Source organism: Semicossyphus pulcher, unplaced genomic scaffold (assembly GCF_022749685.1).
Source record: "Semicossyphus pulcher isolate SPU_LCO1_2020_fin unplaced genomic scaffold, fSemPul1.0.p SCAF_4, whole genome shotgun sequence".
Lineage (NCBI taxonomy): Eukaryota > Metazoa > Chordata > Actinopteri > Labriformes > Labridae > Semicossyphus > Semicossyphus pulcher.
The window spans coordinates 11,503,915-11,521,216 of NW_027211715.1; the positions used below are offsets into that span (position 1 = coordinate 11,503,915).

The window sequence follows — 17,302 nt, forward strand, 5'->3', positions numbered from 1 at the left end:
TTTTTTACAGGTTCATCTCCAATGTATAATGTCCCTACATGTCCCTTTTACTGCAAACTGAGGATGGTCCTTTTGTATAAAATGTCAGGAGTTAAATTATAAGCAATACTTCGCCAAGGACAAGGGTTTTTAAGGCAAATCTAAATATTCCCATGATAACAAATATAATAAAGTCAGAAAACAGTGTCTTCACATTTCTTATAGCAAAAATGTACCCCTGTTGTATAGTTTTCTATTTCAAACATTATATCTTATACATTATAGGATGTTTCTATCAAAAACTGTAATATTTGGGACATATTCAACCTGTGATGTGGATCAAGAGTAGACAACAGTTGAGAATTTTAACCCTCTGTCCATTAAATGGGTAGTCATTATGGCATTTCAGCAGCTGTCTGATATTATTAAATGGTTTTAACCACCACTGTTATGTCTAAATGACTGAATATCATAATTGTTTTACCTTGGTGTACAAATCTAGCTGAAAATTACAACTAAAGAATCAGACCAAAACAAAAATGACTGCCCAACTTTATCCCAAAGTTATACGAAATAAAATTAGAATTCCAAACAGAAACAAATGTTGATCACTTCCTGCCCCTATTGGTGCACTATGAGGAGCGAGGTGTCAGCAGTCAATGACAATTTAAACCAGAGCAGTTAATCAGTTCAAAAACATTTGTAAATCATATGAAGATTTCTCAAGGCATTAGTACAAAAAGTATTATGCAGGTAGATCTTTCAGAGTGTGAGATTAGCTATGGACAGACAATCTCACGCACAGCACATGATCACCTCAAGGGGTAATAAATATCTTCTTTCTGGTCACAAAGAAACAAACATTTACACATCCATAGCTACCACTACCATTAAAAACAGGAGTCAGCTTGTTGTGAGAAGCTTGAATTTATTCATTGAAACTCAAACAGTGCGCACCCACAGAAAAGTCACTCATTCCGAACAATGACAAAATGAGGATAGTAAAAATCACAGTTTGTCTGATGCAGCTCATTCACAAACACACATCACTCTCACACGCACACATGGTTGGAGGAAGGTTAATGTCCAAAATTAGAGCTTTGGGAAATGACAAATGTTTTTTTGAGAATGAATGTAATGATTGAATAAATTATGAATGGGGTCAATAAAGAAAAACAAAGTTCTTCATCACACAGGAGAAATAAAAGTGCAAGAACCAGACATCACAGAACCTCAATTTACTGGTCATCCCAACAAAGGCAATAATAAAAATGAATGGGCTCTGAGTAACTGCACATACACCATGGGACTGACCACGTTCAGTAAATCTCATTAAATTATAAAACTCTCAACCAAAGACGCACAAACAGAAAGGAAACATGTAAACCCTTCTCCCTTCTCTAATTTGCAAGCTGAAAAAAAAAAAAAGAAGCAACAAGGGAATCAATAAAAAATAAATCTGACCTGACCCCACCTTCCACCCCTCCCTCTACCCTACACCTGAATAAAAGGCTGCTGTATGAAAGGCCAGAGTCCATAGGGCTTTTGCTGATTTATTGTTGCGAGTTTGAACCTGCAGTCCACCAATCAGATTCCTTCCTCTACAACTCATCCTTCTGGCTGACCTCGCTGTCCTCCTCTTCTGATCCATCGTCCTCCTCCATCTCCTCGTTGTGTTCGCCTTCTCCCTCTTCCTCCTCATCTTCCTCCTCTTCGCCATCTTCCTCATCATCATCACCTTCAGTGTCCTTTTTCTTGCTCTTCTCTTCCTCCTCCCTCAGTTTCCTCTCAATGTCCTCCTGGTCCTCCTTCATCTTCTTCTCTGGTCCCTGTTTATAAAATCAAGCAGTTTTAACTTCTTGAACTTTGACGTTTAAGGTAACAATGTGGAATACTATTTGATAGCTAAAGATAATGCAGATTATTTCATGTCATGACACTTTTTATTCATGTCACACTACAGAATGCTGCTATATTCACAGTGCAGATGACAATTTCAGTATTGAATGAATTCAATAAAAAAGTATTTGTGCTTAAAAATACTAGTAGAGCAGTTATCCAATAAATGGAAGAAATTCCCTCTCAAGCTTGAACATTCAGTCTTGAGAGCTTGAGATACAGCTGTCCCTGAGATAAGACTGTTCTCCACAAAATGGTAATTTCAGAAGTTGGTCTGTGAGCTAAAACTAGCAGTTGAGGCATTTTTATAAGATAGCTAAATGATGATAAAAACGGCCAAGTTCGTAATGAAAATGGTCCAGTATACAGAGAATAGTTTAGTGTAGGCTCTACACACCATATTTAGAAAATTCCTACCTTAGTTGCTCCCCAGGTTGTCTTCCCGAACTCCTCTGCTTCTTTGACATCATCAGTGATCAGGAAGTTGTCAAAGATGGTTCCAGACTTGACCTGGACAAAGACACCAAACACATTAACAGTACTATTCAATGATTCTAGATAAAAGCTCTCTTATTTTGTCTCAACACAGAAAGTTTTAGTCACTTTATTCAGTTATTACAACTTTCAGTGTGGGTGAGTAGTAATCTTTACCTGCCACAGATCCAGGCCCAGTACTCCAATTTTATCAAACTTGTACATGGTGGTGTCAGCAGTGTACTCTGGGTTGTCGATCTCGGGGTGGACCCAGGGGCCCTTGTAGTCAGGGTTGTCAATCTGCTTGGGTTTCCACTCACCCTGCAAAGACAACATGGCAGGGGTTAACCGGAGCCGGTGCTGGTTTAAATACCTTGTAAAGTTATGTTTTCAAAATACTACCCCACTAACATTACTTCAACCCAAGCCTTAAAAATACATGAATCTCCTTACATAAACACCAGTAGACTATTGTTTTAAACAGCCTTCAATCATAATCACAGTCCTCAGCTATTTATGCCATACCTTATACTCTGGGTTGGTGATCATAGCAGGTTCCCACTCTCCATCCATGTCCTCGTCCCAGTCGTCAGGCTTCTTGGCATCAGGGTCAGCGATGGTCTCTGGCTGGTCCCAGTCCTGGAAGACAGCACAATTTGTGTTTCCACTTAGAAATTAGTTACGGAATAGATTCTATAGCATGATGCACATTGTGTACCGGGACTGTGACCATGACACTATAAGTAGATAATCAAGCTGGATTTGAATGTTGAATATTTTACTCAAAACTTGAATTTGTTGGTTCTTTAAAAGGTTCCTTAAATTTCAAGTGGAACTGTTGTCAGAGCTAAATATTCTTAGACTCAAACCAATAACTTTCTGCGATAACAAAATGTTAGCTGTTTAAAACAAACCAGGGGTTTCTTGTGTTAACAGTGATGATGTGGAAACATTAGAAAGAACACCAGTAACCCTGAAGAACACATGAAATGAGACTTATGTCTATATGTACAGTATATCTACTGCCAAAGTGCATGCTGGGAGGCCTCCTAACACACCTACCTCATGAAACAGCAATCATATGATCAGCACTCAGTTAATCACATTAATTCATATGAACTCTCAGTAATTCAAGATAACTTCATCGATAATTAAAATAGACACTGTCCCTGTATATAACTATGTTTTCTTTTAGAGAACCAAATTAGCTAATGACAGCATGTGATAGTGAGCCATGTTTGAAGAACAGGATTTAAGGGTGTTCCCGATCTTATTCAGCAAACATAGCCAAAGAATGTGGTAAACCTACTTCTTGGAATAAGCCCAAGGTGTATAGTGACAGGCATTGTCAGTCAGCGGATATAATCTCAGTTGTGTTTACCGTAAAGGTGTGATTGAGATGTTTGAGGATTGCTGATATTTCAAACATTTACACCTACTGTTTAGCGATGAAGTGTTTCAAGCTCAGTGAAATAGTACTCACCAAGTGTCTGAAAACACCATGGGAGATTAAGAAAATTTCCAGAGTTAAAAGACTTTCAGATGTTTTATACTGCAAATTAAAATAAACCGAAAACACATGCAATTATATGTGAAGTACAACTGATTTCCTACCTCAGGCTTGGTGTCATTGGGGTCATCGATCTTGGCTCTGTCGTCCCAGTCGCTGGGTTTCTTGGCCTCTGGGTCCTTGATCTTCTTGGCGGGCAGCATGTCCCAGTCTTCCTCCAGGGAACCGGACTCCACCTTCTCATTGTCGATCTTCACCTCGTATGTCTGGTCTGGGTTCAGAATCAGTGTGTACAGGTGGGTCAGCTCGTCATCCTGGAGACAGGGGGATAGAGATGATTAAGACTGAGAACAAATCTTAACAGTCATGTTCACAAAAGACAAAAATCTGAGTGTTTAGACAGGCTTTATGCACTAGATACCTTGCATTTGATGTCTTTCTTGATGAGGTGATTCTGGCCCTTGTAGTTGAAGATTACATGAACCTTCTTTGTGCTGTATCCACAAATGTCAGGACCTAAAGACACAGAGTGTGGTAAGTTACTTTATGGTATTCAATATCCTTTAACATTAAAGAGAAGTCACAGTAATTAATACATTTGAAACAACTGACTGTAAAAATGATCCTTCAAGCATCCTTTCAAATGCTCTGTCCTCAAACAGTTTTGTTCTTTGGTCAGACCTCAGTGCATCTACAAAACAAACATGACTCACCAAACATGATGTAATACTGTGAGTCTCCGTGCATGTCGCTCTGGTCAAGGTCAGAGGGGAAAATCTTAACATAGCCGCCTCCACAGTCAATCTTCTGCTCGTGCTTGATGGTGAATTGGATGACCAAGGGCTTTCCCTCATTGCTAAAGGCCTCAAATTTGGATGAAAGGGCGTAAAAACGGGCGTCTTCGCTGGTCTGGAGACCTGATGTAGGTGCGGATTTAAAAAGATGAAAAATAGAGAAGAGCTGTTAGCAACAAGGACTTAAAAGGTACTCATTCATGGCTACATTTATGGGAGTGTGCCTTAGATTCCTCTTGTCCAGTATTTCTGCTTACATACAGTCCCCCACACTGTGCATTAAGAGGTTAGCTACATTTTCACCCCAGGCAGGTTATTCAAGTCCTGGACAGAACCTCAGCACAAATAGACTCAGCCATTTCCTTGTTTTTGAATGGGTTTCCAAGAGCGGGGCATTACGCAAACCTCTTTCACCAACATTTGCATCAGACAGCATCAACAAGTGTTTGAGATAGGCAAATGAACCCCTTTAAGACAAAAATGTAAATTACCATTTTATCTATATCAGAAGTTTAAAGAATTACCTTTATCGGCCTCAGCATCCCCATAGAACTTTCCAGCAGTCAGTTTCCACTGTCCGTAGTCTGACTTGTGCTTCGACTCGGCCCACCGGCTCTTCCATCCATCTGCAACACAGAAATACAACAACTGGTTACAGACTGAACAGCCTTACCTGTATTCTAATACATTTGTTTCAAACTACATTAGACTGCTTGTTCCAGACACACATTTAAAATCGTTGCACTGCATTTCAGAATAACACCTCAATAAGGTGACTTTACTACTAAATATGTAAATATAAAATGAGTGCCTCTCTTAAACAACAGGGGTTATGGTGGGTAACCACCCCCAGCCTGTTTGATGGCTACGTCTGGCCCATGGCCCAGACGAACATCAGGTAGTAAGATAACTATTGCAACAACACACCAATAGATGTGAAACTAAACTGTCTCACGACGGTCTAACCCAGCTCACGTTCCCTATTAGTGGGTGAGCAATCCATCGTTTTATCACTAATTCACCACTGATACTGATGTTTTTCTACATTTTAATATTTAGTTACGTTGATACTAACCTTTTATATAATATTTAAAAGGGCATATTGCTTCTTTTTTTTTTCATGCATTTTTGTTATCGAAGTTCCTGTTTTTTTACATACTGGTTAGGCACATTTAGTACAGTCCGTAGGTATTTCCAACAGAAAAACCTTCAAACACTGCAGAGAAACTGGATTTCACCTGAAAGCCCCCAGCAAGGTTCAGCGCAATATCAAAAGTGAAAGAATATTTGGACCGACAAACAAGGATGTGAACTAATGAATTTACTCACTTACTATTTCCATTGTATGTCTAAATTCAAACAACCCTCGCTTTGATAAATAGATTTTTAGAATAGATAGAAGATTCAATTTGCAATTTTATTTATCTGCTGTATTACACCACTTTAGCCATCTTTAAGCTAACATTATTTCGCGCTTCACAAAAGTAACGTGGCCTGGTCTCTTTTTCAATGGGAAAAAATGATTCATAACGGTTATTCTGAAAGAATCATTTCTTTACAAGGGCAGACTCTGAAAAGAAATCACCAAAATCATGCTGTTCAAAGCAGTTAGGCCAGCCACTCTGTCAACACAATCATTTATACATAGGACAAGAAGACATGGGATAGGTTATACTGCACCTCCATCCAGAAACTGTTCCTTGAAGTAGACCGTAGCGTCAATAGTGACAGTTATCGATGCAAAAACTGCAAGAATTGCCACGGGGAGCTTCATGTCGGCTGCTTCTGTCCTGTGCCAGGGGGTTAAAGAGAGCAGAGATGAGGTGAAATCGGCTAATATAGCCAGGAGGAAATGTAACCTGAGAATTTTAACAGCGACAAGCCTTGCACAGATGGCCACGTCTCATTGGACCAACGTCTCGCCAATGAAATGAGACCACGAGTTACATTTCGGCAACGCTCGGGTTCTATCGGACGGAGATCGGAGAGAGGGGCTAACATAGCTCTCCTGCTATATTCAGGGACTTCGGGGGAAAACACATGTCATTTGTCACTTAAAGAAAAACAAGCACAAACATGCACCCATCCCGTGGACGTCAGTGCGTTAAAGGTGTGTTAAGAGTCCAGTAACGGATGCCCAAATGCTCCAACATAATGGTGATTATTAGCCATGAAATGTATAATGGCAGGATGTACAGACCTCCTTGTTTTCTGTGATATTGGATATCTTTGATGATAACATTTTTGATCATTTTAAATTCCAGACGCATTGCCTGTATAAAATCAAGAACAATAAATTGTGTGCCGTAATGGGTCGATTGGATTTGTGTCGCCTTTTCATGCCTATTTACTGCCTTCTTTAACATTTTTTCTACCTGGGAGAAGCCTTATAATACAATGCCTTTTTGGTTTCTTTTTTGCGAGCTCATTGTTTCTACTTAAAATGTATACCTTAATGTAAGAGCTTCGTAATTTGGTCACGTCACACTGCAAACTGAGTGTTGTGGCCTTAATATAAAAACACCTCAGAATTCAATTGGATCAATGAATATGTGCCGATTTGGATTTCGTTATGCCTTGGTATTAGTGTCCCAATAGACAGCTCGCCGTGATCGTATAGTGGTTAGTACTCTGCGTTGTGGCCGCAGCAACCCCGGTTCGAATCCGGGTCACGGCACTTTTGAATTACAACTTTCAGGGACTGTATTCTGAGTTACTGTAATAACAGACACTCCTGAAATACGCGACCAACGACCAGTGACATCTTAGTCACGAGGTATTACAGCTATAACAGGCGGCGGCGGGGCAACACTCGAAATAGGCAACGTTATCTCTAAATAGTCTGACTTGAAATGCCTGAAGGTGTAGGCTATTCCGGGTACAATTTAACTACTCTACATATAAATTCCAAAAAAAGGTTTGACATCGGCTATGTCAATTTACCATGGAACTGAAGTGAAAAATAAAAGATACATAGCCTACTTTTAATTAGTTTCCTGTGGTTCAGAGGTTATTGAAGTTACCAACCAGAATGAAAGCCATCTGTTACAGTATTTAAGAACGTTAGAGGATCTTTATTTTGATTATTAAGTAGCCTATGTTTTTATTATGTAAACTTAAACTCTTATGGTTGTCGAAAACAGAACAGAACATAAAATACATAGATATAAAATAGATATTATGTGCAAAAATGTAATTAAATTAATAAATACATTGTCAAACACCAAACATAGTATCAACAAGTTTTAACTCTGTAGCTCAGGAACAAAACAAAAAAAAGATAATGAAACTTGTAAATGATGAAGCCTGATTCATTTTATTTATGAACCCGAATTTCCCGTCTGGGGATCAATAAAGGATTATCTTATCTTTTTAAAGCAAGGATTCGTTTTTTTGTGCTGTATTATTTCTTGTGGCTTACTTTAGTAAAAATAAAAGTAGCAATGTAACAATGTACAAATACACTGAGAAAATGTCCTGAATTTCAAAATTGCTAAAATGTAAGGGTTATATATTATCAGAAAATGTAGTTCATGTATCAAGTTATATAGGCCTACTATTATCCAGCAACTCCAGATTGAAAGGACAATATTTTGCAGCAGAATAGAACCACATGAGTGTTAACATATGATACGCATTGAAACTAAACCATGAGTCCTTTATTGAGGCATGTAAGTGGTATTATAGTGTTGCAGCTGTTTAAGATGGAGCTCATTTAACTAATTGTTACGACTGTTTAGTTTAATCAAAATGGTAATTAGTCTGCAAACAACTCTAAATGTCAAATAAATGCACAGAAGTAAACAGTGGGTTGTGTCCGTATGTTTCCAATAATCTAATATCTTATATTTTAAAAAATAAGAACAGGATTTTCATAATATTGACAATGTAAAACAGTAAATCTGGTTTGAAGTGAAGTAATACAGAAGCTCCAAGATTAGTTTTCCAAATAGTAGTACTGACAGTGGCCACACAGAGGCGCCAGAGTCTGTATTTCAGTTCTGAGTGGCTTCATAATAAAGGAACTCATGACCACACTCACAACTCTGTGACAACATCAGAGACAGAAGATTATCTTTAGACAGACTGTATGACTTCTGCCACTAGTTACTGGTCCCCTGTACATTCCACTCTAAAGTGCACTTTGTCTGCAAACATGGACATTGGTACTGTACATATATTATAGATTTGTCAATATTATTGATCTTTCTATATATCTAAAATAAATACTTCATAATACAGGGATGATACATTTTTAATTATTTTTAAGCTAGAATAAAGGTCAAAGGTAAAGCTTTCTTGGTCAGGATTCAAAGCTTGTGGTACCTGATTTTTTTTACCTGCATTAAACATTCAAATTCATTTAAATTAAGGTCAGAAATGTGCCTTAGTGCAGATGTAAAACACCAAGAGAAAATGTCGCTGTGCAACAAACTTACGCCCTACAATATCCAAACAACATATATGGGTTCCGAGGTTCTCACACCACAAAAATGTTAGACTTTGTTAGACTTTGACTAACTCAGAGTTTAAATGGAAATAAACCATTAGAGCAGTGGTTCTTAACTGGTCTAGCCTCGGGACCCACTACAAGCTCCTTAATGTCAAATCGTGACCCAAATTTCTCAACCACTCAAATGTATTTAATGAAAAATGTGCAGTTTGGTCCTGAGATGGAAAGAAACATTATAGTGTGTCAACATCACAAAACACAACAGCATAATATCCGATCAAAATGACCAGAAGGCGGCAGTGCATAAGAGGAAAATATGCCCTCTACAATTCATTCAGTTAGCAGCCTTTTTTTTTAACAGAAATCAACTAAAAAAAGTGCATAATAAATGCAACTGTACGGCTCATCAAGAATGTAAATCTAACTTTAACTGGGATTAACCAATCAGTGGATACATGGAGTGCGAATATGAACTACACTAGTACTGCAAGTACATATAGGAAATCTGTGTCCTTCGAAATTAAGGCGCACCTTAGACTTTTTGCCACAACTTTTTTCTCTCAAACCATAGCCACGACCCACTGAAAACAGCTCTGTGACCCACTTTTGGGTCTTGACCCACCAGTTGAGAACCACTGCATTAGAGGGATCCAGAAAGCACTGAGGTGCACACACTGTGGACCTGAATGGAAAGATGATACTACCCGCTGTGCTAATGAGGCCTGTGAGGCTAGGTAGTATCCTCAACAGATGTACTGCACTTTATCATGCTGTCGCTGGATTTCATCAATTATTTAGATGTATATAGCGTAAATATTTATCTTTATCATCCCAATAAAAAAAGGCTGCCTGCATCGATCAGTATCATAAAGTAAATAGGTTGATGATATGAAAAATGAAGTTCAGAGCTTAGGTTTGGTGGAGAGGAGCAGATGAGAAGAACAGAGGACAGACAGGGTGCTGGAAGACACAGGCAGCGAGGGTTCACAGACAGACAGTGCACCTGGACAACAGGTAGACACTGCTATGCAAGAGTCACGCAAAACACAAGGATCGTCTCGAAGTTGAGAATAATTTGGCCTTAAAAGTAGTATCACATAGGCGAACTGAAAGATCTGGCAAAGACAGAAGAGTCGAGCTGGGGTCTATTTACTGCAGAGGCTTGATGAGTGGATGTATTGCAGGTGGGCAGGTAGAATGGCAGCAGGAGTGGAGATTGGTTGCTTCTGTTAAAGGGGAGTTTGTGGAACCCTTCCCTGTAAGTGAGGAACTATAAATGTGTGTTACACGGGTGCACATGAAAAACAACTTCTATACATTCAGACTTAAATCAGTCAGCCGTTCACAGAACTTTGGTTTCTCTCACTTTGAACAGCTTTTCCCAGTGGGCAGCTCATATTTACTGTGAATTTGACATCAGCAATGGAATGGGTGCTCCAATTTCTAGTGCCAGCACAAAGGCAGTCCATTGTAACCAAAACAATTGGTCCTGTTATCCCACCAGGAAGAAACATATGCATGTTACTGCAGACACCTAACAGCTACAGGTTGAGTCCCATCAAAATCTAACATATCTGCTCTGGCCATAATCAGAATGGGACTACCACCCAATATTAAAGTTTACAGTCATACATTAAGTATTCGGGCAAAAGATTAGTGCACAAGTTTATTCCCATTTTACATTAAATATTATTAATAGGTTTACAGTTCAACTTGTTTCTATTATTACTTTGAGGAATAATGTTGAAGTGGCTTTCTCCAAAAATAAGATAAGATAAGATAGAACTTTATCAATCGAAGGAAATTATAGTGCCAGATAGCACAAAAATTACAGTGCAAATTAGAGAAATTCAAAAAACATCTCAAATATTAGTGAAAATATAAATATAAAGTGTATGGGTGGGCGTATGGGTAAGTTAACAGCACACATTTTTATTTGGTTTGTGGAATAGACCGACCTGGTTCTATGTTGCTGATACAAATGAACTCATCATTAGTTATTGCTTGCCATATAAGTGACACTATACTTGTGGATTTCTCATTAGTTAGTTTCTCAAGAAACTAACATGAACCGATAACATAAAAAACAGTCTGTTAAAGGTCTTTTTTGGAAGATCAAGTCAACAGTCCATTTTAGTAATCAACAATGATGTTGCATGTTTAAATGAAAAACAACCACTTTTTTGGTCATGATAAGGTTAAACATTTTTGGGGTAACTTTTAAAAGTAATTAAAATATATTTTGCTTGCATTCCCTTGGAGATGGCGTCAGAATTCATATTGTTGTTGCATTTGTTGTTTGTTAGCTCACATCGTTTACCTGAGTCTTCATCAGTTTCATCCCACAATCACACGTGTGAGACTCCAAAACAGTCCTCAGGTAGGCAATGAATGGGGATATCTGTGATACCGTGGAGCCCTGTGATGCATTGGAGACTTGTTCAGGTTGTCCCAGAGCATGCTGGTTCTGGCTTCCAACCCCTAAACACCAATAAAGAAATAAAAATATACCGCCTGAATTCCCTACTGAGCAGTATATTACTCACACGCATCGCATATATCTAGTCCCTTTAATTTAACATGAAGGCATAACCACTTGAAACAAGCAATGCTGGTTCCCTTTTACGTCAAGGTAATTTTAATTAGTAAGACTGATGCAGGAAGTTGTAGAATAATAACTTCAGAATAAAATGGGAGCTTCAAATATTAGTGATTTCTCTAATTGCAGTTTTGTCTTAACCTTAGCAATGAGGTAGAGAAGAATATTTCAGTGGCAGCTTCTGCTGACAGACCGTCTCCCCTCTGATGTGATCGAGACAATAATCATGGTGCTGTTTTGAGTTAAGTGTCCAGGATACAAAACATTTTATAACGTACAAGTTGCCATGTGTATGTTTGGGTAACTTTCATGAAATTATAACACTCTTCAGATGGCTAAAATGTATATTAGGCCTTGTGAAAAGTCTCTTAAAGTACAAAGGGCTTTTAATTTGATCAACAATATAGGTTTGTTTTTTCCTGTTAATTGCAGGTTGATAAAGGACTGTTTATGTATATAATGCACTTTTAGATAAAAAGTGGACTTTGTCATCTTATCTGTACACCATATCACATTTTCTTGAAGTAGTACTTTTCTATTTTCAAAGTATATGCCAAATTAACGCAATTTGTGAAAAGCTTTTATTGTGAAGGTTGTGTGGTGTTCGGAGCGGATGTAGTGTTCTTCATTGTTGAGAGCTTGACACTAGTCTAGAAGGAGTGACTCGTAGACTGCGGCGAACGCAATTTCGGCAACATGGGAGACGTTGTGGGATTTATTCTAAACGGATTTTAAGAACTGTCGGGAAAATGGCAGAGAGGTAAGTCAAACAAAATACACTCTGTCATTTTTTCCTGTTCGCTGTTTTATTCGATTCCTCATCTGAGAGCAGAGGGAGGCTGCCAGCCCAGCGACGAGGCTAACAGCGGTTCGTTTGGTCGCTGTTCTGGAGCGGCTGCTAGCTAGCTCGCCACTTATTCGCGCTCACGATTTAACAATTTTATAATGAAAAACACATCTATGAATTTAGGCTTGTTTCCTGTCCGCTCCCTATGTTGTTGGTTGTTGGGTTCAGCATGTTTCGCTGGATATTTTTCAAGGTGGAAGGATCGCTTGAAGGAGGCTGTGTACGGCTGGATGATGATGCTGTTGCACCTGTCGGTCTACATTGCCGTCTCTTTGCTGGAATGCAGCTAACCTTCTCTTCTAGCTGGATGCTAGCAGCACACCCACCTATGGACCCATTATCAGTGTGGGTTGATGCTTGGCTAGCCAGGTTATCCAAATCCTCCCTCGCAGCATCCCTCATCCTCATGATGGATGGAGGCGCCTCCCATGTGAGGAGGCACTGGAAATGGAGAAGCGTGGCACCATCATGTTACCTATTTTAACACCGTTTTATTAACCCTGTAATTGATGAGTTGATGAAATACAGTATAAAAATCAGTGCAGAATCAGAGGCTCTTCCTTGTGTAGCAAAAACACCAAATTCCCTTACAGATTTTTCAATTTCTTGCTTGCTGGCTGATTCACATGTGTCATAAGAATAAACTTCAGAACCATTTTTGAATCAGTACTCGACCACAGGGACTTCTGCATTCATAAAATCTATAAAGGAACAAAATAATGTGTAGTGAAATGTCAATTTCCAGAACTGTTCCTCACTGTTCTCACTCACTCCACACTGGTGACTGGCTGAACACATGAAAGAGCTCCAATTTGGTATTCGAGAGCAGACGTGAAAGATGCTTAACAATTTTCCGTGTTGTGTACCTGACATGTAAACTTGCAACTGCTCAAGCAAACAATGAAGACAGTCGGAATTTGAATTGGGTTTGGCCTTACAGCAGATGGAAGGTTGCTCACAGAACTTAATCAACCTCTCATAATCCTCTTTCCTGTGGCTGCAAGCATGAGCGTAGATCAAAATTCTGTACCCTTCATAGACACTCTATCTTCTTTGTGGGCCCTCCTCACACGAGGCCCCTGTATACTCAGCCCCCAGTTATTGCCTTTAAAGTGAGGGTGTAGGCTGCACAGTCAATAGACAATGGCAGTTTCTCCCCTGCAGCAAGCAGGCTCATAAGGCCTAGTTAATAATTGATGGCTGTTAAATTTGTGTTGCATGGGTCATCTGGCCTCATGTAAATCACTTGTGCAGGTTTGCCCTGTGGGCTCTGGTGCATTATACAAATCCCGGCATGTTTGTCACAGTCCTATCATACAAATAAGGCCCAGCCCCTCATGACTCATAAGAAAGCATTTTGTCTTGTGATCAGACGTTGTAGATGTTTTCAGCCTGGGTCCATTGTGGATATAAATTGAAGAATTTATTGTGCACATAAAAGGGGATCATTCCACCAGAGACTGTTTCGGACACACTGCTTCAGTTCACTTCACTTTACTTCACTTTATTCAGAAGGGCATGTATTGTGAGGTCAGACAGTCAAACCAGTCAAACTGTGCGGATGATTTGGATGATGCTGGATGTTTTTGTACTTCTGTACGTTGTTAAGCAGATGAAGGTGGCTCAAGTTAAAGGTGTTCATGGGAAAAAAAGTACTGAAAAGTTTATTTAACAGATGAATTAGCCTAGTCAGTGGTCAGAAAAGTAAAAAATTTCGACATTAGATTATTGGTTTATTATTATTAAAAGTTGTTGATCATCAGCATCAATCTCTGATTTCAGCTACGCCCATGTGAGGACATGCTGCTTCTCTCTTTTTTACATCACTGTAATCTGACTTTCTTTTGGGTGTGAACTGTTGGTCAAACATTACATTGGAAGATGTATAGGCCTACTTACTCTATGAATTTTCAATATTTTTTAGATTTGACTGTCACTGATCGATCAGTGATTCAACAGTTTCCATAGAATTGGATATTTAAAACTGTCATGTAACGAAATCATTGGATGTGTGGAAAGCTCTAAATTGTACCCTAAGAGAGATGATTTCTTACTTGCATGCCATTTTTTATAGACGTTTAGGACAGATACTTATACAGGTGTTGTACAGATACTCCCATTACTTTTTGAATTCTTCATATGTTCACAATAGAATGCACAATTTTATTGAAAAAGGGGGAGGGACACGCCCTAAATGCACTTGCACCATGCAATGTAGACAATAATACCCATTTCCCACCAAGATAAGCGCATTGAAGCCAGTGGAGTTTAGTCTCTTTTCTGCTGCGTCGCCACCTGACGTCACAAACGCGCCGGAAGCAGGGTTAGTTAAAAGTGTTACGGTGGTAACCTCTTAATTTTGTCTATTACTCATTCAGTCTGTATATCAAACTCAGCACAGACAAATTTGGAACGATGTTTGAGCGCTGCTTGGACAAAGACGGCGGAATTTGTAGCTGAGATGACAAGGAGTCGCAGAAGTTACGGAGGGAGCATAGCATCGCCCCAGAAAGGGGGTTTTGTGTTCCCATTTATGCCGATCGGAGCCGAGGCGATAATTACTTGGGTCTACTGCAGACTCATTTGACCCGGGTCTAAATGCTGATTGTGACCTTTCCCACTAAGCCAGGTGTTAGCAGGTTTTTTGACCAGTGGGAGAGCGGCTTATGATAGAGATCTTCAAAACAAGGCCCAACGTCTGAACCCAAAATTCTGAAGCAAAATACCATGTGCTAAATAATCGGACAGGAAAGAGATTAAATTCTTCATGCTCTCATTTGTTTTCTTTTCATGCAATTGATCAGCAAAGGAGTCTTCAAACTCCAGCAGTGACGGTGGGCTTTTATTTGCCTCGTTACAAAAAGAAACAGGAAGATGTGGGTTCAGCCAAACTATCAAGGTGAAAAAGGACAGTTTCACTAAAGGTCAGTGTGTTTGAAACTGGCCCATTATGTTGTTTTCCAGTGCACTTATTTGCATCTTTGATTTGCAAGAGCATCAGAAACACTGCTGGCTTTAATTTGTATATTACACATCAACTTGCACTCAGTGTATGAATCCTTTCAATTGTCAGAACTTGCTCCGTGGTGGATCGGCATTTACTCATACTGTCGTTTTTTGTTTTTTTAAAATCCTCAGTAAGTTGAAGGTCATTTTCCAGAATGCCTTTAAACAACCGTCAGTGAATCGGATGTGTGAAGTTGACATATCTGCATATAAATAGACTGCGTATGTTAATGTATGTCTGATTGCAGCTGCTGTACAAACTTAAAGCATGTGTTGTAGTGCATTGCATTCATTCTGTTGAGCTTCTGTGAGTGCAGCAATTATGCACACTTTTTGTGTCATTTTCTCCCAGCGTGGTTGTTGAACAAGGCCACTAATTAATAGCGCCTAAAACAAGCAGCTAATAGGAATTCTCCCTATACTCTGCGGCTCTGGAAATATTTTTGCTATTTATTCTCAAGAAAAAAGAAATACTTGAGTCAGTGAATAGAGCAAAATGAGAGGTGAACCGCAGCTGATGTTTTTTGAAATCAATCTTCCTTTACAGTCCGTGCTGAACTTGAGATCATCCTGAAAACTGTTGTTGACATACAGAATGTATCAGCGCACACATGCCGGCTCCACGCTGCACGCGTCCCCATGTCTGGCTGCCAGCTTGACATTTGATCCTGGCAGCAGGGTGGGGCACTGAGCTTATGTGTTGTACCAGCAGCACGTGGTTGAAATATTCATATGGCCGTGCTCGAGCCACCAAGCTGCTGCCATATGTGTCACATTTACTCCTGTCGTCGTCTACAGCTGCGCGACATAAAGAGGCCAGGTAGTCATCTGCAATAGAGAAGACTCAACCTGCTGTAACTGAGAGCCATTAATAACCCTTGAAGGTTCTCTAAAGAGTAAACTTTTTGATAGCTTAAGCAAAATATGAATTCAAAAGAAATGCATTGGAATATATTAAAACATCGTCATTCAATGTCAACTTCTCTGACAGAAAAACAGGCATCAAACTTTGTTTACTTTCTGATGATGCCATCCCACCTATCAGGATAATGATATCTGATCGCTGACCTTTGCATTTACAACTGGTATTAAAGGGACACTGCACCAATTCAAAACATGTAACTTGCTCAGAATGAGGAGGTCCCGATCAGCCTGTGAAAACAGCTGTGTGTTTATCTCTGGCAGACCTGTGCCAAGTCTGAGAAATAACCCTCATCAGGCTTTAAGGACAGTCAGCTTTACGAGTTTCAGGTGTGGAGATTGACAGATGTGATTGGACCAGAAGGAGAGGGTCAGTCAAAGACACTGTTGGGTTAAGGTTTTATATCAAAGAGCAAATCCTACATAGCTGCGTATCTGAATTTTTTGGGGGGGAGAATCTTGATGGTCACTGAATTCCTGTGGGAATGGATAGAAGTCAGTTTGATTCATTAAGGGACAGGGATGGGACAGTGAAGAAAGTCAGTGGCAGACGGCAGGTACAGGAATCATAGTTTTCAGGTGCTTTTGTCACAACTGGGACTTTGACTGTGAGCACTTCTAGCTGAAAATGTCAGAACATTTCTGAAATTCGTTGTTGGCATCACTGTCATTCGGCAGGCAGTCAAACATGTATTAGACTGGGCAGGACCTGTCGACCTGTTCCCAAAGATGTAGGAGAATCTTGTTGTGGCCGTGTTTGTCTATCCTGAGGCTGAGCGTTATATTATGTCAGACAAATCATCACAGAGAGAGAAATGGC

At 39.5% G+C, this 17,302-nt stretch overlaps 2 protein-coding genes and 1 non-coding gene across 3 annotated transcripts in view; 2 read left to right on the forward strand and 1 right to left on the reverse strand.

Moving 5' to 3' along the window:
* Positions 1–887: 887 nt before the first annotated feature.
* Positions 888–6,528, reverse strand: LOC138607294 (calreticulin-like). The gene is made up of 9 exons (XM_069679875.1): positions 6,337–6,528; positions 5,181–5,282; positions 4,576–4,779; positions 4,284–4,378; positions 3,967–4,176; positions 2,878–2,991; positions 2,530–2,673; positions 2,296–2,388; positions 888–1,808 (listed from the first exon to the last, which is right to left on the reverse strand). The coding sequence occupies exons 1-9, from the start codon at positions 6,428–6,430 to the stop codon at positions 1,581–1,583; spliced, it is 1,284 nt and encodes a 427-aa protein (XP_069535976.1). The 5' UTR covers positions 6,431–6,528; the 3' UTR covers positions 888–1,580.
* Positions 6,529–7,261: 733 nt separating this feature from the next.
* On the forward strand, positions 7,262–7,333 carry trnah-gug (transfer RNA histidin (anticodon GUG)). The gene has a single exon. It is a non-coding gene; the product is annotated as a tRNA-His (tRNA).
* A 5,086-nt stretch (positions 7,334–12,419) lies between these two features.
* The window catches only part of arhgap39 (Rho GTPase activating protein 39), a 72,863-nt gene continuing 67,980 nt past the window's right edge, over positions 12,420–17,302 (forward strand). The window contains exon 1 of the mRNA XM_069680159.1: positions 12,420–12,468. Coding sequence (XP_069536260.1) covers positions 12,458–12,468 — 11 coding nt within the window. The 5' untranslated portion in view covers positions 12,420–12,457. The remainder of the gene's footprint in view (positions 12,469–17,302) is intronic.